Source organism: Anser cygnoides, chromosome 5 (assembly GCF_040182565.1).
Source record: "Anser cygnoides isolate HZ-2024a breed goose chromosome 5, Taihu_goose_T2T_genome, whole genome shotgun sequence".
NCBI classification, from domain to species: domain Eukaryota; kingdom Metazoa; phylum Chordata; class Aves; order Anseriformes; family Anatidae; genus Anser; species Anser cygnoides.
In genome coordinates this window covers 32562064-32589518 of record NC_089877.1, presented here as the reverse complement: position 1 = coordinate 32589518, position 27455 = coordinate 32562064, and the positions used below count along the sequence as shown (strand labels likewise).

The 27455-nt window shown below is 39.5% G+C and overlaps 1 protein-coding gene across 1 annotated transcript; it reads right to left on the bottom strand.

Moving 5' to 3' along the window:
* Window positions 1-583: 583 nt before the first annotated feature.
* EHD4 (EH domain containing 4) lies at window positions 584-27415 on the bottom strand. Its single transcript, XM_013192272.3, is given in 7 exon segments — window positions 584-5108; window positions 7659-7823; window positions 10658-10734; window positions 10737-11069; window positions 17527-17624; window positions 21095-21271; window positions 27025-27415. Coding segments are annotated over 7 exon segments (1626 nt in total). The 5' UTR covers window positions 27264-27415; the 3' UTR covers window positions 584-4571.
* Between the last annotated feature and the right edge of the window lie 40 nt (window positions 27416-27455).

Below are 27455 nucleotides of genomic sequence, written 5' to 3'. Positions count from 1 at the left end.
TAGTCATTTATAAGCAGTAGGTAGCACAGCATGAAAGATGTCATTGATTTTTTATTTTTTTTTTGAAAAGCATATGGCAAAGTACTTTTGCTAGACTATTCGATCTATTGTTATTTTTCCAGGTGAGTGCCCCCCTTTAAGTTAAAAGAAATGCCTCTCAAATCTCAAGTTTAAAGCTTTGAATCTGCACAGGAAATTACCTCTACATTGATTTATCTTCCATACTTTGACTTTAAGAAAATTCCATGCTTAGACATTGAGAAACTTTGAAATTGCACTCTGCTATAAAAAGCTAATACAGAGAAGTGCTGGAGGTTTTTTTTTTATTATTATTTTTATTTTTCCTTTTAAAATACAAATTTAGATTCTGGAATCAAGCCTTGGCGCTGGCAGTATTTTCAGCAACAAGTTCAAGGACACAGAAGAGGAATAGCCATAACCTATTGTGGATGCATAAACTGAAGTGAGAAAACAAACAGCTTCCCAAATAGCTACTATGTTTATGAGCCTTAAGTAGAAGTATTGAAAAAAATTCTCATCACTGAAAGGTTACCTTTCAGAAAGAAAATTACAAACAAAAGTGTCAGGTAGTTCAATATTAGTTTATTAAATCAGCAGTTTTTATCACCACTTTCTAAAAATGATTACAAAGCATATTAAAATATATTACAGTATCTGCAAGGAATTTATTGTGTAATAAAAAGTGCAACAATAATGAACTTACAGCTTTGTTTGCCTAGCTGGACAAAGTGAAGCGCTCTGCACAGATCAAACTCCCTCAAAAATAAATTGAGTGCCTTTAAGGGGAAAACACAGTATTCAACAAAAGCATTCAAAAAGGTGTGCATGTGAAGTACAAGATGTTCGTGTTCATTCTCTCCATGCTAAGTTACACATACAAAAGAAAACATACACTTCAAATTCTCTGCTTGAATTCCAACAATACAAAGAGCCATCGAACTGAGTGCACATGGTGAAGGGAAAAAAGTGAGAAGAAAAATAGTGTGCCCTTCAAGTACTGGAGATAAATGATGTTGAAAAATCAGGGACTGGATACCACTGCTTTGATACCATATTCCATGCAAGTCTACACCATTCTTAACTAAGGAGCAGGACCTCATCCTGACCTAAAGATCTTTCTAAACTCTCCATTTTCAACCTGTCACAGTTTTGAAAGGGTCTTGCTGTCCTGTAGTGTGGTTTTGAACAGTTGTCTCACATTTTTTCTTCCAAACAAAAATCTAATTGATTTCTGTGGGAACAAAATTTCAGCTGGGAATTAAAACTGTTGCAGAACAGCTAGAAAAGAGGTAAAAGCAGCAGTGTCTACTTTGGTTTACAGCAGCAAACTACACCAATGAGCACTAAATTCACAGAATGAATTCTTGACAGTTTTGAATGATCCTTCAGCATTTGTAATCAAAATCCTTGGCATAAAATGGCCAACCAATCCAAGATCCTGTTCTTTCTTGAGCAGAGATTAATAACAACATCAAATGAACAACAAAGATTACCTCATACCGCTCTTCCCAGTAACACAATTTCATGAGAAGGTAATCCTGCTCCCTTCTCTCCTCCTCATGCTCCTTACATGTTGTCTCACTAACTCAGCAGAGCACTATCCATATTGCTTCCCCTGAGCAACAGCACTCTACTAGATTAGTTTAGCTGCACATGAAACTGCAGTTTAAAGTCCACATGAAATGTACTTGAATTCCTATCAACTAATTATGACTTCTGTTAACATGCCAGTGCACTGCACCACATATCTAGATATGCATTCATTGCATGCTGGTCCTGAAATGCTCCTACTCCTCCAGATCAACAGTGAATCCACCTCTACTCTTATACATGCTTTGTGCATTCCCCTTCCCCTTCAAGTCTTACAGGAAAAGAGCAAAACATTTCAACTATATCTAAAGAAAATATTTAAATTATCAAAATAATGCATTTCAATTTGTCCCCTCTAAGTCCAAGTTAGCACATTCTCACAGAGTCTGAAAAAAAAAAAGGCTGTATTCTCCATTTTACTACCAGTAAAACTAGAAAAAAATATATATAAATCACTGAGAAACTATCCTGCTCCTCTCCCTTTGCTACAGAAGGATATTTCTACTGGCATGGGATCACACGACTCCAAAACACTTGGAGCATCACTCCTGGAAGCCACATGTGGTGGGAATTCAAACACAGGCCCACCCTGGAACCCTGTGCAGCAGAAGGGCAAGGTAAGTACAACAGAGTTGGAAGATCAGCAGCTTCCAAGATCCTGTCAGCTTTGCCCACTCTACATTAGGCACAACACAGAAGTTTTCTTTCTCCTGGTGGCTTTCCTTGCAAAGCTATTCTGGTTGGTCATTAGTGTACAAACTTGTCACTGAGTACAAAAACTACCCACAAACTAACAGCCTGATTTTTAACACCCCTTGCAAAGTCTATATAATACTTTTTGTTCAACTAAAAATAAATTACATAGAGAATCAGTTACTCTGCAGACACGCGGTCACACAGGTAGACTCATGGTCAAGTTTCACAGCTCTACGGAAGTGCACAGAGATGTGCTAAGGCTAATTTGGCTCCTACCATAGGTCTAACAGAAATAAAGTTGGTACACTTGAATTATAAGAGAAAAAACTAAGAATAAGACAAAGCAAGCAAGTCCTCAAGAATGATTAACTGTGCTGGGATATCCTTGACACAGGCCCGGACGCCTGGCAAGGTGAAGGTGTTCTTCTGTCACCATTTAAAATAGCTTCATTGTTTTCACATGGAAGAGTCCTAGCAAAGTTCATGGTAATTTCACTTTAGAATAGAAATGATGCAGAAAGATAAGATGTCCAGAAAGATTTGAAGTATGAAAACCGACTGACAACCTACAAACATACAATTTGAAGAAAAAGCTGAGGCTCTTCTTAGATCACACCTACAGATCTCAACATGTAAATGTGACTGAAGTCTTAACTCAGAGACAACACTCAAATTACTTCCCTCCCTACCCCCACTGCAAAGATGCTTAAACACTTTTTGGCTTGCTCTGTCTCAGAAGGCACTACTGCTAATACTTATTGAGACTCAAAGAAAAAGTGCCTGAAGTTACAGTACCTTTGATATGTAGGACATTTCATACTACAAATGGAGTACAAGTCAATTCTTGTTCACATACATAGACCTACAATGATAGCCAAGTTTGATTTCAGAAAAGAAGTGGCCCTCCCCAAAAGACAGGTTCACAGGACCAAAAATATACCTTCTTTTAAGGTAAAATTACTTTCTTTTAAGGTACTGGTAAAATCAGTTGGAAGCAGCAGTAAGCCAATAGGTTCAACATTTGATTTTGTCATTAGAAAAATGACGATTAATAATCCATTCTTTTTGTTTTAATAAAGGAATAATATTTGAAGGGACCAGTCTATAACTTATTTCAGTCAATGTAAAGATTTCTGTTAGTGGCCCCAGCTTTCAAATCTGCCACCATATCAATCAAATCTCTCTTCAGTGGTTGTCAGCTAGCTGCTGGCAAAAGAGCTAAAAAACCTCACTTTAAAAAAAAAGTATAAGATAATATAGATACCTGTATAATTAACTGTAAATAAAAATTAAATACCCATGGAAATTTCTCAAGACAATTCAACATGCTTTGAAGATGCTGACTTTGAACAATGCACTTTTTCTGAACATTATATGAGGCTTTATTTCAATGGAAACTTTATTTCAGTGGAAACATTCTGCTCTGACTTTGAAAAATTCAGGAATTTGCAGCGCAGCTAAACTGAAACCTCAAAAGAAACACCAAATCCAAGGAACAAAGGAGATTCAGTTCTTTTAAAGATAATACTGAGTATACAGTGCTGTACAAAACTGCAGCAGCAGCTCTTCAGATAAGACAGTGATGACAGACTGAAAGAATCATTTTAATATTTTGTACTTTCTAGCTATAAGCACCAGAGTTTTAAAATAAGTCTGCTCATATTCTGAGCACTTAATATTCTTGCCACAACTTTACTCTTTCTCTACTCCCAAATTAAATAAGAACAACAACAAAAAAATAGAACAAAAATTTAAATTTCTTTTTATATCTGCTTTTTCTTAACCTATAGAAATGTTGACATTCACTTGATGCCTAAAGTATGCTTTCAGTGTAGAAAATGTTCCTCTCACAGGCAGGTGAATATAACATTTAGAGCTTCCTTGCACTAACTAAAATAAATAGTTTGGAGTAACCCATGGTTGCTAAGTGCTTAGGTTTGGTGAAGATCAGTGATTTCATACTTTTTTTTTCTGCTTTATGGCTGTAGAGGCAGCAAGATATGGAAGCAACACTACAGAAACATTTTCACCTTACCATCCACGCATTATGATAGATCTATACAAGGCACTTGTGATAAGCATGTCTCAGTGAAGGTCAGCAGGGACTACTACACAAATGTTTCCCTGCTACTATGCTTCTAATTTCAGTAACTTGCGTGAAATGGGCTGTGAGTTTTGAAGATTTAAGCCTAAATTCAAATTTCGGTAGTTTCAACACATTCATTGAAAGACATCCAAAATCCTCATTCTTCTCCTAATATTTTTCACTCTGCTGTCTGCAAAGGTTTCCTGTGAGATGGTGGCACCAGGTGCGAAGGCAGTGTGCCAGGCAGTTCATACCCATCCAGTTTTATCTTGATGAGATGTTTTGCTAATGCAAATTCCTCATCATCCAACATCCCATCACCATCACAATCTGCGAGTTTCCAGATCTTCCCCAAGACACTGTTGGGTAGTTTGGAAGTCACCATCTCTTTCTTTGCATTGATCCCAGATATTTTGCCATTGATTGGTGATAAAGTGTAGAAAATTTCATCATAAGCAGGTTTATCTTTGGCAACAACCCATTCTTCTTCATCAGCTCCTTCCTTTGCACCTTCTCCATATCCCTGGCCAAAAGGTCCTGCCATGGTGCCATCAAATGCCCCACCGTGAACCAACTCTGTGGGCATATTGCTTTCTTCCTGGCTGATCAGGCTCATCAGGGAGGCAATCTTGTTTGCCAGCATATTATCCACAGCTTCAATAAGCTTTGGTTTCAAAGAGTGAAATTTAGTGAAGTCACAAGTCTCCAGCTGCTCCTGTCAAAGATATAAACATTTCAGTGACAGCAGTTAGAAAAACTTCCAATACACTGAAAAGGTTAGAATCACAGAATGGTTCGGGTTGGAAGGGACCTTAAAGATCATTTAATTTCAACTCCCCTGCCATGGTCAGGGAAACCTACCACTAGATCAGTCTGGTGTTACATTGGTTAAGGAACGGGCTTCAAATGAAAATAATCTTTTGAAATAGATCCCACAACTGAAACTCAATTTTTTCTTGAAGGATAAGCAAGGTGGACACATACATATCATACCTAATACATTGATCAAATATACGGAGACAATTTTGCAAGTGTTCCTCTATTCAATTGCATTTACAACAGTTTTCAAAATGGCTGTGCATAAGAATAGGTGATGTTACCTAACAACTTTCCATTTGATGATTTTCTTCCAAACATCAAAGAAAGTATGCAAGTAGGGCCTTAGACCTGCTAGCCCTTCTGCAAGCATTTAAAGTTAGCAAATACATTCAAGAGTTTGCAGGTCTCATCTCATTTTACAGATTAAACTTCTTTTTTGTAACTAGGTCATGAAGCAATGTCCTTTACCAATAATAATAAAAAAAACACTGAGCTGGGGTAACAGCAGCAACATTTTTATAGCAGTGCTGCCAGAAGTCATCAAGTCATTTATAGAGTTATCATCTTGTGTATAAACTCCTACCAACCTCAGTGAGATTTTTAACTAGGTGATATGTGCTATTTCAACACAAGCCCAAGCATATTTCACGTCAGAAAAATTAAAAATTAAATTTTGTTTAGGCAGTTATTTATTGATTTCTACATGCAAAAGGCTAACCAGGAAAGAAGAGTTACAGTGGAAACAGACAAAAACAAAAAGAAAACTGTTAAACTGCTTTGACAAATCCCATCTATCTCAGGGAGCTGCTCCCCTACATAGCAGAACTGTAACAATACAAACCAAGAAACTTGAAGTACAGACAAATTGCTTCACCCCTGCACAAAGAACTTCACATTTCTTAAAGGAAATACTGCCAGTGAACAACAATCACTCCATTCAGGTGAAGTTTGTGCACAATCACCTGATTTACAGCAACTGTTCAGCGAAAATTTATGATATACAGTAACTTAGAAAGTAAAGGTCAAGTTTGCTATCTGTTTTCTCAGTTTTTTTCCCCTCAGTACAGAAATGAATGATCTCTCATGTATATATTTGCTGCCATCTGCTGCTGAGGCTTAGTGATATACATTATTAGTCTGATAAAGTTCTGTGCAAACTTTGTTTCAATATCCAAACTGACAAGTCACTCATTCTCTCTTTTCCTATCACAAAGGAAAGAGGCAAAGAAAGAAAAACTGCACTTTTTCCATGCGAATCCCTTTCTAAAACCTAACTTCATGAAATCCTTCCTCAACTATTCTGCTTGTGAAAATCTAGATGTAATAGATCTTGTACTAAATCTATAAATTAGTGTCTCATGCAAACAACTGATCCCTAAGTTAAATATTTTAATCCGTAAAATAAACTTGTGCATCCCTATAGATAGGTTAGGTTAATGAAGACAGCGACAGCTAGTCATCACTCTTTATGATTAGCAGTGTAGATATACCACATAAATGGTCAGAATAATGTGCAAATATCAATCTGAAAAATATTCTCCATCACATGCTTGACTAGCCAAGGTCAGCCCAAACTGCAAGTTCCTATTCTCAAGTACATCAACTTAGAAGATCAGATATCTTCTAATTCAAAGATCATTCAAGAAGCCTATGATCTGAGATCAAAAGATTGCAAATTGAGGCTTGAGGAATAAATTGAAAAGCATGGCTAACACAGCATAGCTGTCGTTCCCTAAAGAAAGTGACAAAAAGCAGGTAGTAAGATTTGCACAGAGTTCAAAAAAGAAAAAAGAGGTAAGAGATATTAAAATAACAATAAAAGTATAAATTGAGAGCTACTTTTTCTTCACAGAATACAGCTCAAAAGGACAGGAAAAAAACAGAAAATCATGGTTTTCAGAAGCAGCAGCTTTAAAGCTGGACTTTTCAGGTAACCTATTGCCTTTGTTACTCAATGGCAAACATCATCAGTAAGAGCAAGAACAGAGAAGGGTAAATATGAATGATGTGTGAGTATGGGCATCTTCACCTACCCAAATACCTGACAGAATTACAGAAGTGATATAAATACCCACATTTAGGACACAAATCAAGAAACAGCTTAGCCCATAGGAGTCCTCTAACATTTTATTTGTACCATCTTCTAAAACATTAAGTACTATCTGCCAATAGCAAACAAATATTGACTAAAAGGACAGAAGGTTTGATTCCTTATGGCAATTTCTACAGTTTTGTATCTGGGGATGCACACACACTAAGAAAATTATCAATCATCTTCACTGCTTCCAAGTCATGCTAACACCAGTGCCTGTCACTTCTGCTCTTTTGCCATTTGCCTGAAGGCTCCAAACTATAACGCTGAGATGCTCTGTTCTATCTTTTCTAATTTCTCAATCGTGTCAGAAAATTAATGTTATTTCAGTGGAACTGTAATCTATTGTTTTACCTGCATTTTTTTGACTTCAGGAAAGTCCCCTGCTGAGATATGATATTCTCTTTGCAGCTGGCCATAGATCTCCGGTAACCTGCTGATCAGTTCCTTCTTCTTGTTCTCTTTTCCAAAAACAGAGGGCATTTCTTTTTTCAGGTAACTGATGATATAAGCATGTACCTAAGAAGAAGCAAAGTTGAAATCAATACTACTGCTCATATAAGCTTCACCCAGGTCATAAAAAGAAACAGAATGAATAAAGTCATCTCAAAAAATAAGTCATCTGAAGGACAACATATTATCAGCAATTGTTTGCTGAACCTCATGTTTACAGAAAGAGGTGTCAACTAACTTTTGCTGCTTTCAGTAGTCCTTTGAGAGGCTGAGAGAAAGCAACTGCATTAAAAAAAATAAAGATATACACACTTGGGAAAAAAAAAAAGCACAGTTTAAGAAGGAGCATTGTACACCATTGTATCGGTACCAACAGCGAGAACAAAAGCAAGGTCCTAAAATGCTGCCCTGTCACTTACATTCCTGGATCACGCAGAAAAAAATCAGCTGTACTAGTCTATCTGTCTCAACGGTGGAGAGTTGTAACTCTACTTGTCTTACCAATTATTGAGTGAAGCAATGGGATAATGGCTTGAGTAATCCAAGCATGTTAAGTGGTAGGGCTATCTAACTGAAGTGACAAGGCATTCCTACCTTTTTACTCCCAGAGAAGTGAGCACATAGTCTATATTTATGTAGCCACAAAAGGATGACAGAGCAGTTAGTATGCTATAATAACAGCATACCTTGGCTGCCCTGCAAAGCCTTGGGAGAAAAGCAGAGCCATTCCAGCATACTAGGGAAGGCATTAATTTAGGATGACAAGCCCTAAAACACATCAATACTTGCAGACCTCTTTGAGTTTTTCATCTGCTGTGATCAAGATGAACCAACACTGCCATCAAAGTATCCACCCTGCCCACGTACCCTCCTTCCACCCTTACCCTCAAACCATTCATCTCTTCCCTTGCCACCCTCCCACCACCTTTCACCAACAAAAGGGATCTGTGTGGCCACACAGCAAGTGAGCTGGTCCAGGACAGAAACTGTGGGTTGCATTTGTTCTCACTGGGGTGAATTCATTTATTCCATTCATCGTGTAGGCACAGATACTCATGCTGCACAAGGGAGGGAAGCGCTAGGTCAGGCTTCTTTTAGAAGCAATGCACATACATTCCATTACAACTTGAAGTAATGAACATGCCTTCTTAAGCTCTGACCTAGGAAGGACCACTGAAGTCAAATGGCCTCTGTAACAGGATGAGTCTTTTAAAGAACTCAAACCTTTCTTTATTTGAAAAACAAACAAACAAAAGATGCAGCTGTTTCCCAGACACAATTTTCACACACAGAGAAAAAAATATAAAATTAAGAATGTCTATCATTATCATACCATAGAATATAAAAAAGCTGAAAATTTGAGTAATGGGCAAAGATTACCACAAAAGAGAAGCAGTAGAAAAACATGATTATGCAGATATGGTGATGTGTACAATAATTAACTACCACCAAAACACCACAGAACGTGCCTTATTTTATTCTGGAAAAACCTTACACATAACCTATGCAAGGAAAGTGTGGTCACATTCCTTTACTTACTCATTTAGAAGCTTACTGGATAAAAAAAAAAAGATATATTCACTATTCACTAGAAGTGGTGTAACCAATGTTTCTTTGAATGTCTTAAGAACCAAACTTTCACGTTTGACTTAACAGAACAGAACAGTAGCTAAGCAAAAATGGACCATACACATTCAACACCACTTCCTCCTATCTAAAGGGAATGCATGCATTTTAATTACAGATACACTCAAATTTCTACAGAGCAGATAAAAATAGACAGCATAAAGAAGCATAGTTTCTGCATAAAGCCATGAAATTTTCTCATCGGGCAGATGTGAACGTCCTCCAGAATGACAGAATTGATGAAACGGGGATATTTCCAAGAGAGTTTATAAATAATCTTAAGTAATTTTATGGTCTTATGTTTAAAATAATTCTTCTAGCAAAATCAGAAAAGTACGTTTATAGTTCACAAGCACTGACAGTTTCACATGGGTATGGCTAAGCAGTCTAAGGCCTGCAAATGAGCACATGTGTTTCTTAAAGATAAGAATAATTCTCATCAGAATGGGATATGAGTCACAGGACTTAAAAAAACACGAACAAGCAACAACAAAAATATCCAAATTTGACAGCAAGTTAACAGTTTGTTTTTGTTTTGGGTTGCTGCACATGTTTTAGAAGGGATTCAGAACACAGAGGTAGAGACATTGGACAAAAATACTACGCAATGCTGTAATTTTGACTCAGTACTTCAAGTTCAGTGCAGAAGACAGAAGTATGACACTGTAAGAATTACATTGCTGCTGTCCTGCAGATAAACAGTTTATTCCCCTTCCAGAGCTGACTGATAAGCAAGCCCCTTGAGCACTGTATTTTGTATTCACCTTTATCTGTTTTTATTTTATGTTACATAGAAACACCTAAAAATGATCTGATACCTTTCCATTTCCAAAGTGATTGTAATGAAGGAAAATAAAAAGCTGACAGAAATGTATACAAAACAGATTCAGTTAATAGCAGTTTTTAATGCCATAACACCAGGAGCACGACAAAAAGAAAGTGGTTTATCTTCAAAAAGCAGCATTAAGTTAATTTTAATGTTAATCTTAAGTTAAGTGCAGCATAAAAATTTTGCACCTCCCCTCCCAGCAAACAATAGTTTTAATGGCCTAAAAAGATTTGATGTCCTTCTCTAAAGTAAGGGAGGCACCCCAGTACAAGTCTTTATTTCCTCCCATTTGCCTCTATGACCTCTTCCATGTAAAACTGACAATGCAATCCATTTACTGAAAACCACACATTTTATGAGTACAAAGATTGGGAAAGATGAGAAAGGACACACTGGAAAAGACAGAAGAGATTGCTCATTCGATTAACTTGGCATATTTTCTTACCTTTGCGAGTCTTGCCCTCTTAATGAGATCATTGAGCTTCCGCACTGCGGCCTTCTGCGGGAGACTCTGGATGTCCTGAAAAGATCCTGTGCCTCTGCCTCAAAGAGTCTTCGATTCTCTGTGTTTCGGAGAGGATGGGCCCAGAAGGAGCCAATGTAGACCCGCAGCACCTCTGGAGTGTTGATCACCTTTCCCAGGGACCACATGAGTGCACCATAGACCCTCATCAGCTGCTGTGTGTCCACCTGGTCAGCCTTATTAAGCACCACTCGAATCTTGTCATCCTGGCCCCGGAATGACTTTATAGCCTCTGAAAACTCATCAGATATATCCAGCTTATGGGCATCAAAGAGGAGAATGATGCGGTCGACTCTTTCCGCAAACCACTGGAGGACTTGGCAGAAGTCGTAGCCTGAGGAAAGAACGCACTATCAGTTCTCCTGTTGGGAGCAGTGAGTCTCAGAAGGTAGGGATGGGGGTGCAGAACAAGGGTATCATAGCATCTGCCAAGAGGAAAAAGGGAGACAGACCACCTGGAGGAGAGTATCTGTGGACAGGTCAAGACAACTGTATCCTACATGTCCTTAGACAGGTCTCATTATTACCACCTTTTCTTTTGATTACTAACCTTGATTTTCCTGAACCTTGCCATCCATTATCTACGTTGCTATCTTTCACGTTGCTGTGAAATATCATCTCACACCCATGTTTGCCTCTTCTGAGAGGTTCTGACTTCAGCATGGAGAGCAAGCTAAGAAGGTTTGTGGGGCTCTTGTCACAAGCTCTCTTCTCACTGTTAACACTGGCCACTTGGGTACCTCTGTGTGCCCATAGTAACAGGCTGCAAGTGCAGCACCCCAGTCTAAAACAGCAACCAAAAATTTTTGGATTTTAAAAACATTTCCTAACTCTTATCTCTTTGCACTGCAACACTTGCTGTTATTTCTGCCACAGCAAACTGGGAAATCCAGTTTACCAGTAATGAGCCTGTGTTGCTGATGGCCTTGAGGATGTGACAGATTACAGAACACAAACAGGCAGCGACCTTTCTGATCATCTGAGAGAGACTTTTTGATGTTCTGAAGGAAAGCCTTTTTGTAGCACCTGTCTGAATGCTTTTTTAAATGCAACAGGTAGCCTAATCCACACAGCAAACAGTATTCAGGAAATCCTTATTCAGAAGTGACACATTTAATCTGCAAAGAGTCACCATAAATGATGTGGCGTTGGGCTTGGCATGCACATGACTCATCTTGTTTGAGTGAAGAACAGCAAGGTCTGACTGGGAGATGATATTCTGGCCCTATTTTTCCTCTCAGAAAGAGACACAAACTAAAAGAGGCAGCAGTCAAAATGCAAGGACTGTTGTAAAGTAACCCAAATAGAAATTACACTTTTGTCTCCAGAAGCAGATATTTAAGCACTGACAACAAAGAAAGCTCAGTTATCACCAGTGAACTCTCCAGGGCATTGTTGGTCATTTCTCAACTGTGTAATACAGGCCTTCAGACCTGCACTCCCCCAGCAAACAAAACCACTTAAACTACTCATACATGAGCCAGTTAGCTAAATACTCCATGTTTCTTGTCCAAACACAAGCAAAACTCTTCTCCACTCCTCATTCTGCCCAGCATCTTTTACACCGTTTAAATAAAAGGATAAGGGGACATTGTGAAGTCGCTTAGCTTTGCTTAAAAGAATGCTGGCTCAGTGAAGTCATTATTCACTATATCTTCAAGTTGTTGGTTTTTAACCCAAAAGTAAATCAGCTTTTTCTATTGGCCCTAGCGAAGCTCTATTAGAAAACAAGGAGAAAAATAGGAAAAATGGGGAATTCCAGATTTCTCACGAAGCATACTTGTACATGCTTATCAACATACGGAAGAACTCAGTCTTAAATCTTTTGTTTAAAAATGACAATTAGCATATGAAATGAAATCTGGAATTTCTAGTTAACAGTACGAAAGTGTCCCCAGTTACCTGTCTTCCCACCCACTGCCACTAAAATCCAGCACAGTCATATCAAACAGAATGGAGAAGGCAGTGGTAATAAGGTATTATTAGGACCAAAAGGATGCAGGTCAGGCTTTTTAACTGGCTAAACACCGTCACTACCAACAACAAAACCACCACCTTTCCCATTAAAATAAATACTTTGTTAAAAGTGCAAAAACCCTGTCCTATCCGGATTTCCTACATTCTTTTCTGTGACCAGTTCTAGAAGAGATGAACAAGAGATGAAAAGGAGGACAAAAGGAGATGAAAGGGGGCAAGGAGGAGAGCTGCACAAAACACATCTGGAAGAGAGCTCTTCTCAGTTAACGCAAACAATTTATCAAAATCGCTACGAATCACTATAATTTATCTCTATAAGAACTTAGCAGGAAAGAAAGGGAGAAAAGAATCTTATGCTACTTCTCTGCACAACATAGTAGCATCACTGCACAAATCTGAACTATGCAACAACCTGTTCTGGACTTTATATATGTAGAAGGAAATCTGCTCGAAATTAAATATGTAAAATTGCAAAATGAAACTAGTTAAATTCTAGTAAGTTTTCCACTAACGGTACAAAGTGGACTTAAAGGGCTGGCTAAATAAATAAATATATAAATTCCCAGCATGCATTTGATGGATTTTGAACTACAATTTGCATATTCAGTAAGAATATGTAAACAAACATTTCTTTTGAATATGAATGAAATAAAAGTTAATGAAGCATTTGGTTTGGGAAGAAAAATCTGCTTGCTTAAAACTGGTAAGAAAAAGATAATAACTAAGATCTGACAATCTATTCATTTTAACGAAAACTTGCAATTACAAGTGAATCCATTTCCATAGATTCAGCAGTTAGAGTATTAAGAGTATATCTGAACTACAGGGCAGCAATATATACTTAAACATTTCAGCCAAGAGTTTCCACATAGTTGACTTCATGATTTTTCTATCCTGTCCCCACAGAGCGTGCAATGCAGCATCTATTCCATCAGTCAAAGCAATGTTCTTTAAAGGAAGCATAGAAGAGCACTGGGTCACAATGCACTTAGGATCCTGTCACATGCAGTGTACATGCATGGAGTTGGATTTTCAAAATTGAGCAGTACCAGTTCAACACAGATCAGTATGGAAAACATGACCAAAAGAAAAAAAATCAGTGTTGGTGCTTCTCAGCCTTTTGCTGCCCTACTGTTCCTACTTCTTCAAAGGTTTGTCCCCACACCTGCTGTCAGCTATTATCTGTCTCAGGAGTTACAAAGTCTATTTACAAGTACATATCAGAAAGTCACAAGTCACCCTCATACTCAGCTAAAGGATGAAGAAGAGCAGCAACCCACCAGCAGCACTGAAGAGCTCTTAAGCTCATCCTGAGCTGCAAGGAAGAAGGCAGACAGTGCATCCAGCACAGGCACAAAGGTCAGGCATCAGCAAGGGGCTCAACAGGGAGCCAGATGAAGCAAAAGAAAACAATGAAAACAATGAGATGAAAAAGTTGATGAGAGACCGTGCAAGGTTACCAGCTCTGCAACCACTGATGAGAACAATGATTATGAACTCTCATGTGTTACTGGCCCAGGGCAAAGTACACGTCCTGCACATGACAGCCACCAGCTCTACTCAAAGATAAAACTATGCAATCATCCAGCGCAAGTGTGGGTTGATTTTCTGTGTCAGTCAGTAATAAAAATTTAGACAAATGATAGACTTTCCCTTTGGGGCCTAAGGTAAATAATTTCCAACTTGCCCTAATACCATCTCCCAAATCTTCTACAATTCAGAAAATAATCAGGGAGACTTGATGGGTTCCACCCATCCTCTGCAAGGAGGGACAGGCAGATTGTCCAGTTCTTCCAGCCCTGTGGCTCGTGTTACTGCAGCAGTGAGCTACCTCTTGGATGAGTGCTGCAATGAGGAGCTGCCAAGTCCAGAGAACAATTAGTCGCTTAGTTCATGAAGCAGGGGTGGACAGAGTGTGGAGCGATCCCACCCACTGGTACAGTACTACCATAAAAACAAGGCTACGAACACACACATTTGGGACCTGGACAAGAACAGCTATTCCCCCCCAAAAAGCCTGCTGTTCTTTTCTTGTTATGCAACAAGCAGGCATCTAAACTGTCCCACTCTTTCAAATGCAACTTGGTCCTACACAAAGAAGCATTTTTTAAATATTCTTTTTTAAACACTCCAGTCCTGGGGTAAGTTTCCAGTTATGTCAATGAAAACCTGTCTCAATCCAGCACTCTCAGATGACACTCTTACTGCACTCTTGTTGGCAGTGTAGTCCTAAAGAGAACAGACAGTGCCTCACTGGAAAGAAAAGACTGACACAATACTATAACTATGTACATCACGTTTCAGAATTCCCAACAACATTTTCACAAGCCTGACCAAACTGACAAAATTAACAGTGCTTAATAACTCTGGTTCTAAAAAAATGCAAGGTGAGCAACGTTGTGCATTTTTTCTGATCTTTTTCCCCATGCTTCTTTAAACCCTTTCCTTTGGGTTCAGTACCAGTCAGCTTCCCAGGGGAAAGAGGAATGTATGTTTCCTTTCCTTTCAGCAGGCATTCATATTGACATTTGCAGTAAAATTATCAAGGCGTGGTCCTTGAACGCTGCAAGAAAAAAGGTCACCACATTTTCTGAACAATTTCTTTAATCCTACAGTCATTCCAACAGTCATGAATCAAATTCTCCTCCCTTTCTCAAATCAGTTCCTCCCCATACCCTGCCAGCCATTGTTTCACCTTCCTCCTCTCCTCACACTCATTATTCCTTCCAAACCTTGCAGACCACACACACTTTTATGTTTCAGTCTGCTTTGTGAACATCACCAGTGATGCTGCTGAACCTTCTGGTGCACTCACAGGGCAGCAGCAGCACAGGGACAGCCATTGTCTGAGGGGACAATGCCAGCACACATTTGCACATTCCCGTCGAGCCACTTACGCAGGCAGTGAGCTGACAGGCAGGAAGCCTCTGGCACATTCTCCAGCTGACAACAGGAGCAGGAAAGGTGTGTCAAAAGAAAGACAGCTTTGAATATTGTCCTAAGTGTACGTTTTTGATCCTTTAGAAAATGATCGGCTCCTTCACCTATGGACACCTTGCGAGCTTTACAGAGCTCTAAATAAAACACCTGGGAAGTAACGTATTGCCTGCATTTCTGCAGAGCACCTTTACTTTCTTCTAGTCTTTTACTAGGTGAAAGGAGCAAAAGCTGAGGTCCTGTAAACTAAGAATGGTTGTTACTCTTCCATTAATTCTCTAGAAATGTAACTGACAAACTTGGATATGAATAGACACCAGCAACATGCAGAATAGAAAGCAGGTAATAATATTTATCGGGTGTTATTTCATGTCACATTCCATTACTGCATTATGAAAAAATCTCATCTTACATATATCCATTAGAAAACGGCACTAAGTTTCATAAGAAAAACTCAAGTCTAAAATGAAATAGAAAGATACTGAAAATTTAAACAAAAAATGTACAATTTTGAAATACAAAAATCTGAAGCTGTCAGAAAAGAAATTCTGCTAAAGAGTCACCCAATACTTTTAGACCTATTCTGGCAAGTAAAGACTCCCTGTGTTTACATCTCTATTCACCTTCAGTGAAAGGAAATGACAGCTCCAACAATGAAGCCTACAACAAGCTGTCACCTTGTTACAGTTCAGAATAAGAATTTCTCTAGTGCAGACACATTTAAGAAAAACAGAAAATATCCAGTAGAATGCTGCTTACGTTTGTACGCAGTGTTTTAAAGAGGGCCTCCGAACAACTCAAACTTCAAAACATACTAAATTAGGCTTGTAGCGTATGTTGAAGTCCTTCCAAAAGCCATTCAGACAGGCCCTGCAGTGCAGCATCACAGGATACATCAAGTTTGCTCTCCACAAAACCACCTGTTTTCGAACTGCATAAGAAATCTGGAATTCATACACAGGAAATGTATCTGACTATGAAATATTTCATGGGTGAGCACAGTATTGCCTAATCGTTAACAGTGTACAATCAGTGCGTGCAATAGCTCCGTACAGCAACTTGCAGGTACACCAGGAATGCTGGCATCTAACTATATGAAACCTTAAACCTCAGCAGCAATTGCCCTGCAAACTTGAGGTACAGAGAACAAGAGCACTGCAAGGCTGTCTCCTAAAACCTCGTGGTTGTACCTTATGGTGCAGCCATACTGGTTAAAGCTCAACATCATACAGCAGAAACACATTTTTGATATAAGCACTATGCCAAGTTAGGTATTCAAGAAAAATCCCTAACACATTGAAAAACACCTTGGTGAAATGCAAACTAGTCAAGTTAAAACCTTGTTAACAGATGAGGAAAGCTTAAGGTTATGACTCAGCACTGTCTAGGTGAAAGTCTACTGTATGTAAGGGCAGGTCAATTAGGCCATAAAAACACTTGATAAGGCAAATACCATCAAGAAAGAGAGTTTCAGAACAATAAAGAAACAACAGCTGTATATTCTGTTAAGTCAGAAGAGTAATTCTAGATGGCAGTGAAGATCCAGAGTCTTTTAAGCAACAATCCCTGTCAGCGTTGAATTTTGCCACACAAGTGCTCACTTTTTCAGTGTCTGATTAACACGATGCCTCAATTTTCTGCATATTTCGTGTTCACTTCCATACTGTTATGGAAGTGGCAGCAGGTACTTGAATGCTGCCAAGCATTACTTTCCTTTCATTTAAGCGGAGAAGGAGAAAGACAGAACTATTTTTATTTTTATTTTTTTGGTGGAGGAAGAAGGGAGATTGAATATAAAACATAGAGGCAGACCAAGGAGATTTAGAACCATCTCTGATAGTCAGTGTGCTCAGTTATTTTCAGCTCCTGCAACTCACCTCTGCTGATGCGCTGTTTCTCTCCAGAGAGGATGCCTGGGCTGTCAATAATGCTGATACTCTTCAGCACCTGGTTAGGCAATTGAGAACACAGGAATCTGCAGGCAAGGAGAAGAGAAAAAAACATTAGCATGATCTCTAGCTCACATGTAGATTGTCCCTTGCCCTCTTTATGTATTAGCTTTTAGAAAGACTGAAGTGAAATTTTAAAAAAAAAAAAAAAAAGGAAAAGTTTTTGAAGTCCTTAATGAATGCCATTTTGTTTTTAAACATGTATGGCGGCCAAAACAAAGAAAACTGGAGTGCTTCTTAAAAAAACACATCAAAACAAAAAGAGGAAAGGAAAACAGTGGAAAGCCATGCAAAACCGCAAAACCATATGAACTGTATTATCTAGGTGATGATAAAATTCCAAATGTAGCAAGAGCTGACAACATGGGCCACACATGCACCATTCTAAAAAGAAAAAAAAAAAAGGCTTAAATTCAGTTACTGGCAAGCCAAACCTGCACTCCAAACTCTGATGCTTCTGGGATAATTCATGATTGAAAAAAACTTTACTGCCCTTCATCACAAACTGCCTTTAAAAGATTTGCATAAGAGTTTAATCTTCTTATCGGGTAGTGATTGAAGACCATATAGACAAGAACACAGTGCACAGTGCAACCTAGCATCTGCAAAGCTTGCAAAACACCACTGAAAGCAAACTCGATGACCAACATAAAGAGCTATCATCCCCAGAAATTTAGTTAAAAATGTAACAGTGAGGTACTATTGAATAAAATAGTGATTTTTAAGATTTTCTAAAGACTAAAGGAGACACTGTGTTAAAGCAAACATTTTGTGGAAGCACAACGGATGCACAAAAAGTGACAAAGAAAATACATTTGACCACAACAACCATTACAAAAGCATACATCACTAGCATGAACAACATGAAGTAGCTTTCACAAATTTGCAAGATTCTGATGACTGAGTTTTCATCTCTGTTTTTTTTCTTACCACTATCTCAAAGAAAGCCCAGTTTAGTATCACTGAGATGTTTCTGAAGCTATCTTACAGGAAGAGGAGCACCATTATTTCAGCTGAACAATGCTGTAGTATTTTGATGGAGGCATCGCCCAAATGCGGACAGCTGGAAAAGGCCGTGCAAGAAAACAGGGAGCTAACAGGCCACAGAAATGGAAACACACAGCAGACTTGACAGAAGTCATTAGTAGCAAAGGAAGAAAATACATAAGAAAGAGATATGAAATAAAAGGATAAACTCAAACCACAATTAACTGTCTGTAGCTTTTTGAATATATCCATTATCTGAAGACAACAGGTGGGTTAATAATCTTAGGTCAAACTAGTATTTCAGACAACTTAAAACAGTAATGTTACTTGTATTTGAATATCTGGTTTGGACACTGAGACTTGGCTGTGAACTATCATTTCTTACATAAGCTGTATAAAGTGTGATTTCAAGTGCTACATCATAAAAAGCAAAACTACTTAAACGACATGTTTTTTTTCCTAATAAAAAAGCTTTACAAATATAGTTTAGCTGAGTGAGATGACTGTAACTTCTTGCAGCATGTTGATGCTTTCATGCTCTTCATATTATTAAAAGACTATTATTAAAGAAAACCAGCAATATTAAGCTATCCTTGAAAACATAAAAGTTACATTTTTTGCAAAAGTAAAATCAACAACTTTGCAACCACCAATCACCTGTTGATTTTTTTTTTTTCCTTAAGATTACCTTTTGAAAATCTAGAGTTTATCCAAACAAGAACTTCTCCTTTTTGCATCCATTCAGACACCCATTAGATTAAAGCAGGACCATGTGTTTCTCCTCAGTGGTACTGATTTTCTCCATAACCTTCTGGTATACTGCAATGTTCTTTTTTAACTTACTTTAGTCAGCATCCAAAGGCACACATAGGTCCTGTCCCCCTCCCTCTCAACCTTCCTTACAAGTACACAGGAGAAATAAAAAACGAGTTTCTACAGTCAGGAACCTTACAGAGACATCTACCAGAATCAGTGAGATACAAGGGAGGGGAATAAGAACAGGTCACAGAAAAAGTGGCAAGATAGTATCAGTAAGTTAATGAAGCTAATTAGCAAGTACAAGTCTTCATTGCGCTACAGTGTTCTTGTTTGTATTTTAGTTTCTCCATTACCTCAGACACTGTCTTCTCTCACGTTACATTTAGATGAAAAGGACGTTTGGCTTTGTTAAGTGTCCATAGCCATGTAAAAGTACTACCTTAGGTTTATCCATAAAACATAACAGTAGGATTGAGAAATTAAAAAAAATCATTATGTAAATCTTTCATCCAAACAAACACGTAGCTTTATTACATGTTCAGTGTAAGTACTTGATTGCTGTGAAAAATACTATTTACAGGATAATTATGTTAGCTGTTTTCATAGATAGCCTAGGATACATTAGTGGGGTAAGAAAGATCAGTGATCTGGAGGACAGAATTTAGCTAATACACCTCACAGAAAGGGGGCCCCAGAAGTATTAAAGTAGGACCTGACTGCAGCTTCCCACAGCACATATTATCTCTCAGCAAACTGATAGCCAAGCCAACCATAAGTAGCTATAAACATAAACTTTCTTTTGTGGATACGCACAGCTAGATAGACCATACACGATGAACTTTTAACACATATGTCAGTGTTTATCAGCCAAACAGGAAAGCTTATTGTTAAAAGAGAACCAATTTAGATTAATTGGCTAGCAAAAGCAGGCCTCCATCTCAAATCACCATCAAATACAGGAAGAAAACAAGGCGACTGCTCACACAATGCCGAAGTTATTAATAACTTCAAAATGGAAATAAATATTTCCAACTGCACGTTAAGCTACTTACCACAATATTCACAGCTCCTTAACAACTCCGCCTGTTTTTGCAAATACACAGCAGGTATCCAGAAACTAACACTATCATCCTGGTCTACTGCACTGCTTGAAAACCATCTGGTTTTCAAGCTTTTTACTGGACTGCTTGAATATACACTTAACAGCTTGAATATATTTTTTTTTCCTTCAAAAGGAAAAAAATATTCCTTCAAATATTCAAAAAAAAAATCCTTCAAAAGAATATTCCTTCAAATATTCTCCATTCTTGCAGGCCTTTTTACATATCTCTGCAATTCACAATTTTGAAGAGTTACTCCAAAACCTCTAGTGTTTAAGGGACCAGTGCAGAGGAACAAGACAGCATCAAAGGAAATAGATCTTTTTGTATTCTGGATGGTAGTTTTTAAACAACAGTACTTCCATATTAGTTTTATTGAGCAGAGAAACTTGTGCCCAAACCGATCTTGAGTTCCAGCTAGCATAATGCCTTAAAAAAAGTCAGCTGTACACTAGTGCGACTTCGTACTGCCTTTTTTTTTTTTAATGCACTTGAACTGTCACTGCTTCTGCTTGTACTTGAATACTTATTTTATGCTGTTCAATATGAATACAGCAGAAAAGACTTGGTAAACAGCACTGATGTTTGAAGGTGGTATCAAGTAGAAATTCAGACTTAAAATCAAAAGACAGCAACCAACCAGATCTCACCTGTTCAGGAAAGCATTTCCAAAACGGCTGAGTTTGCGGAATGGCTTCTTAGGATCAACAACCAGGGCATTTCCAGGAACACTTCCTTCTGATTCTCCATACATCACAGCAATAAAAGAATCTGTGGTAGGCTCTGGACCAATCCGCATGCCTGGGAAGTCTTGTTCAAGTAGATATCTAGAGATGGAGAATAGATAAAGAGAATGTATGACTGAGAGCTAGGAAAAAAGCAAATACCTCCAATGCCCTTGAAAATTCCCAAGGATACCCACACACTAGAATCATAAAGTTACATTTTTCTCTGCATTTCACTATTTCTATTAGCTAGGGGAAAAAAAAAAAAAAGAGGGATTCCAGTTTTTCACAACAACTAGGTAAAAGCATCGAGTCAGTCACTTTACAAAAATAGGGTGGAAAGTATTCCCTCACCTGCAACACCTGAGCCACTCAAATGGATGCTTCTACCAATGATCACAGTGCTGTAGGTTACGCTATAAGACTGCTGTTTTTTTGTCCATGTTTGCAATCCCATACAAGTGCTGCTAGCACTGAAAGGGAGTGGTCTGAAACACAGCACGAGCAACATCAGCTTGCTAACAGACATAACCATTCAATGAACTCAGTTGCAACACACTGTTTTTACTACCTTGAACTCACCTTTCCACAGCAGAGATAATACAGTTAGGAGACAATACAGTTACTTCTATTTGAGACTGAGGAAAAGGAGTTTTTATTCAATTTTATTTATTTTAATTAACAATTACTTTCTGATACCCAGGGTAAAACAAGTTAGACCCATAGGAACTCCATGGCTAAAGGTAACATACATCCCACATGCACCAAATCAGGCGATGCTGTACAAACAGAAGCCATCATGCATCCCCCTCTGAGCAATCTGCTGAGACACAGACTGCACATGCCCATTGGGCCAAGTCTGATACAGCAAGTCTTGACTGGCAAGATCTCAAATGAAGGATGCACATATTTAAATGCTAGAACTTAGTGGAAACAGAATACGTACTTAAAGCCTGCCTGCATACCTTCCTGGATGGCAAACGACAAGCGAGAGAAGCCACAAGCCTATCAACCAAGCCTCCAGCCTACACTCTCACATTTGCTACTTTTCACAAACATGAGCAAACAATCCTGCTTAGCTTTAATGTGAATGTATGAAAGTATGAGTACTACTGTCCTCATTCTCAACAGCACCATCTTAAAAATTATCACCTTGAAGTACTAAGCACAAATTGTCAGTGCTGGTCCCACATCCAATGACAGCACCAGTTATAGCTTTGAGCACGTCTAGATTAACGCTGGCCTTTAAGTAATAGGTTTGTTCTGGTCCTTAATCTAACAGCACTATAACTGTTCTACCATCATTTTATAAGTTTCGTAATTTTCCATTGTCTTGAGAAGACTTCCAGGCTGTTCTTCCTGCAAAATACATTCCCCGAAGTATCTATAGTATCATTGCTACCCGTCAGAAAAGCTCATGAACCTGACAGGCATTGGTGATGGAACTTCAATGGCAGTTTTATTTTAGATGACTAAAAAAATAATCTCATGGCCTGTTCATGAAGTTGCTGGCACACACAACACTTGCAGAATTTACAAAGAGTTGAAAGTGTCAAGCACCTTACAGGATTTTCAACATGGTATTTTGAGCTCAGAACTCGAACAATGCAAATTCAGATTACCTGCATATTCAAATGACTAGACATAGAACAAATTTGAATAAAGCGCTACTGACTTGCAATGATACTTCCAAGTTAGCTTCACAGATGCAGCTTTAAAAGCCAGGCTTTCAGAGATAATGCAGGAAGGCAAGAGCTCCTTCCAAATACTGAGTCCCACCCAAGAGCCAGAGTTCTGGGCCTGCTGCAGCTATTCAGAGACAGCAAGCACTTGGTAAGGCAGGTATTTTCCATTAAGACACTCGCTCAGTCACATGTCAAGAACCAAAACAGCCAAAAAGATACCCCAGGTCTTCTTCAGTGCTGGTTGTACAAGCTATATCACACTTCCTCTCATTATGAAAATATCAGTTTCACTTAGCCACACAAAAGGGAAGACCAGCCTTCTGTGAACTGAAAAACTGCAAATGTTTTTGTACAGTGTTATATTAGCACAGGAAGCTACCTGGATTTTTAGCATCTGTGACCACATGCCCTTCTCAGGAACTTTCAGCAGAGAGGGAGTTCAAAAAGATTCACAGGAAGAATGCTTAAAAATAGCATCTGTCCCAAAGACAGTCTAGATCAAACAACAGACATCCTGTTGACTCAAGGGACTTGCTCTTCACCCTTTGTTTTTACCTGGGCTATAAACTTTCTGCTTTGCTAGCAAACATTCATCTACATCCCTTTGCCAGATCTATAGCCCAACTACAGGAAACTGGTTTACAAGTTCCAGAGATAGCAAAGATTACTCACAGTTGCGGATACTGATAATCATCTGAAGCCTGCATGCTTCAGTTAAGCCATACTAACACATGAACACAGGCTAGCTGGACAGAACAGCACTGGGCAAGGATGCAATGTGATGTATGGAGAGACAAGCTAAGTCTCCTTTCCTAAGGCTGCCCACCTCCACACTACGTGCTACCACAAATCCTCGCCACTTTTTTTTTTTTAAACGTAACAAAAGAAGATGTTTGCTATAATGCAAGAATTCTGTTCCAAATACCTTGAATAAGACTTACACATAGTGCTAGTAACAAAGAAGTTCTACAGACCCAAAGAAATTCAGAAAGATCCAACAAAAAAAATGATGCGGCCCATTCTTGCCATACAACTGATGGCACACCATTAGCAGGCTCTAGATATTACAGATATGAAATGGAGCTTTCACAAAACTCAGCTCCAGCTGAGTTAAATAGAGGGAAGTTTACCATTTTAACCTCTGAGTAAGACCTCTGAACAAAGTAAAAGCACGATCTGGAGAGCTGAGGAATTCACTTCTGTTTTTCCTCATCTTGATATGTTAAAATGAAAAAAAAAAACAACACTTAGTCTCTTACACTTGTAGAATAGAAAAAGTGGTGATTACAAATGTGCACTGATGATCTCGTCTCTGATACACTGCAGTTCTCTTCTCCTGGCCCTCCTTTCATCACTTCTTCCTCTAAAGCAGCCATGAGAAGTTGGGAGTATTACAGAAGCTGCGCAGGTACAATGCCAAGCAGCTTACGTGTACGATAAGCACTTGGCTCTCACCCATCCTCCCACCCTATTAAAAAAACAATCATATAAGTATTGCCATTTGGGCCTCGATATATTCGAGTTATTGGCATTGTTAGACGCTTAAATGAAACAGCATTAGCACACTACGTCTTACTCAGACAGTGAAACCGGCCAGTTCCACTGCATTGTTCAGAGAGCAACCAATAACAACAGCACCAAGTGAAAAACCAGAAAGGCTGACAGAAACCTGGAAGTGTTTGTTTTTCTATCCTAATCCCTCAGGACATTCAGTCATTACTAGATCACTGTTTTCCATGAAGACTGAGTGGAAGGAACTGGGTGGATGTGGATGTGTCAGAACTATGAAAATGTGAAGTTCTCACGATAATTTCTAAAACAAATTACCCCATGCTAGGTAGCCTCAAAAAGTTAATCTCAAATGAATACTCATCAGCTAAACAGATTTGCAGGTTCACATACAAACATGATAGTAAACACAAAAATAGATCTAGTGTGTCCTCCTGACTATGAGATGGAGAAACGTGAAAACAAAAAGCAGTTTTAATTAAGGTTTAAAATAATGCTTCCTTGCCAAAAGGCTACTGGAAAAAAAAAAAGAAAAAAAAAGATATAGTCTAACTACTTTCTAGAAAAACCTATCAGTTATAAACCATGAATTATAAGAATCTTGAGAGAGTATGCCTTTTTTTTTGTTTTTTTTTTCAAACATGGGAAATCACCCTACAATGGAGGAAATTAATTTGTGGCTGACCTGGCCACTGCAGTATTTCTTCTTTTGTAAGTCTTCCCTTTATTATACATGCACAATTTCACTTCTCATTTCTTTGCCTTTTTTCTCCTTTCCTCTAAACTGGATTTTGAATATCAGTCACTGTGACATAACCTTTACACTGTTGTCATAAGTTGCTGCCCATGTTGAATGGAGAGTTTTCTCATGCTGATGCAGCCAATGATTATCTACAGTTATTACCTATTCTATAGCAAACCCTGATATAATTAATGTTTTTCTGGCTTCCCTGGGGAAGGTGTTAATGGTGACTGTGTTTCTTTTAGAAGCCATAGCAACTGTTTTATTACAGACAGGGTCTCAATAGTCAATTCCTGTGAATTCCCAAATTCTCCAGTATCTAGTAAGGGATTAAACCACACTGCGATCTATGTAAACTGGGGACAGGAAAAAGGGGTGTCTGGGTGAAAAGGAGGGCACATCATAGTAGAAGTTGCTTCCTCCATTCAGACATTTTGATAAAATCATAAGATATCTTTAACATTTATATCAGTCAAATTTAGTTGATGGTTGCCAGAGGGTTCAAAATGTGTCCAGATATCTGCTCCCAGCAGAGACCAGTGAAGTCTCACTTCCCTGGGAAATAACACTGAAAAGGTGGGAAATAGTCGTAATGAACGATATTTCTTTCTTCTTGCAGACCATCCATTACTATCGGTCAGCCCTATTATTCTGTATTTTACGATTAGACGTAACAAGTTACACACAAAGCAACAGCACCAGAAGTACTTGTGAAGCAGTACAAGGCCTATCAGTGCTCCTGAGTGTGATACTGAGTTACGTTCAGTCAAATATGGGCAGCTGCAAAGGACAGAACACCAAACATCCATAAATCAAGAATGTGAGTTCTCGTCCAAGGCAAACCGGAGGGGAAAAAAATTTCCTATGAACTGCAAATGACACAGCAAGTCGGCTGACAGGCAGAACAGGTTCTGGTACATCTCTGTTCCGGACCACTCTGTCCCACATTACCTGTGCCCTTGCCTTCCTTTGTCCCTAAGCCAGGTAAGATCACTTACCTGGAAATACACCCAGCCTACCAGGGCTGCTAGAATTTGAATACATGTAAAGAAGAAAATGAATCAGTCAGCACGGGTTGAGAAACACGAGAAACATTCAAACCACCCGCCCCACAAACACATACCTCCCTTTCAGCTACCAATGGGGATCCCGAAACCAAGTTTCTCTTAATTACAGCCCTATGCCTATTTTTAGCACGCTGCTCTGAGAAAGCCCACTCAGCGTGTTAGCAGAAGTCAGAAACCACCGGCAAAGAAGCAAGGTGAACCTCAAGCCTGCAGCCAGCTGGCTGCAAGGCAAGCACAAAACGTGACGGGCTCTGCAAACACCTGAAAAGGTGAGTAAAGGGAAACACCGCTCCTCGGTGGGGCGTGAGGAGGGGAGCCTTCTGCACTGTGAAAGTAAAAGTGCCATAGCAAGGCTGCCAGGAACCTTTGGAACTAGAAGTGAAATATTTGTACAATTCACAGTTAGTGATGTTTCCTCTTCAACACGATTGAACAGGAGCGTGAGGGGAAAAAAGATCTCTGAGGACACTGCATGACCGCTGTCGTGTTTCTCCCCTGTACCCACACCCAACCTAAGTATTAAACTTCTTTAGGGAAAGAAGGGGCGGACATAAGGTTGCATGGCCGGCGATGACAGTGCTTTTAACGCCAAGTAGCACCTTTTCCTCTGAAACAATTTAGAAAGAAGAAAAAATACAAAGTTAACAGGAAGTAGACAGCGAGGTTACGCTTTCCCGGCAGAACATGAAATCGAGAGAAGGGTCTGAAGCAGGAAGTAGGAGCAATACACAGCAGCTAAAGCTCAGACCCAGAAGCCGCCCCCATCCTCAGCACAGCCCCTCAGGCACCCCGGGGCGCAGCAGCACCCATCGCCGGGTGGGGGGGGGGCACCCCCGGGTGTCCGCCACCTACCGGATGAAGGTGGTCTTGCCGGTGCTGTACTGCCCCACCAGCAGCACCATGGGCTTGTTCTCGAAATCGGCCTCCTCCAGGGCGGGCGAGTGGAAGTCATGGAAGCGGTAGTGCTCCTCCAGCGGCAGCAGCTTACGGAGGTAAAGGTCCCGCAGCCCCCCGGTCACCGTCTGCACCACGTCGCCGCCTCCGCCGCCGCGCTCCCGCCCGCCGCCCTGCTTGCCCAGCCAGCTGAACATCCCGCCGCTGCCAGCCCCGTGCCGAGCCCAGCCGAGCCGTGCCGAGCCGTGCTGAGCCGTGCTGAGCCGTGCTGAGCCGAGCCGAGCCCCGCTCCTCCCCGCCCACGGCCCTGCCCCGCCGGAGAGGCGGTGCCGGTGCTGCGGGGGGGTGACCGCAACCCACACCACCTGCAAGCAGGGGAGTCCACCAAG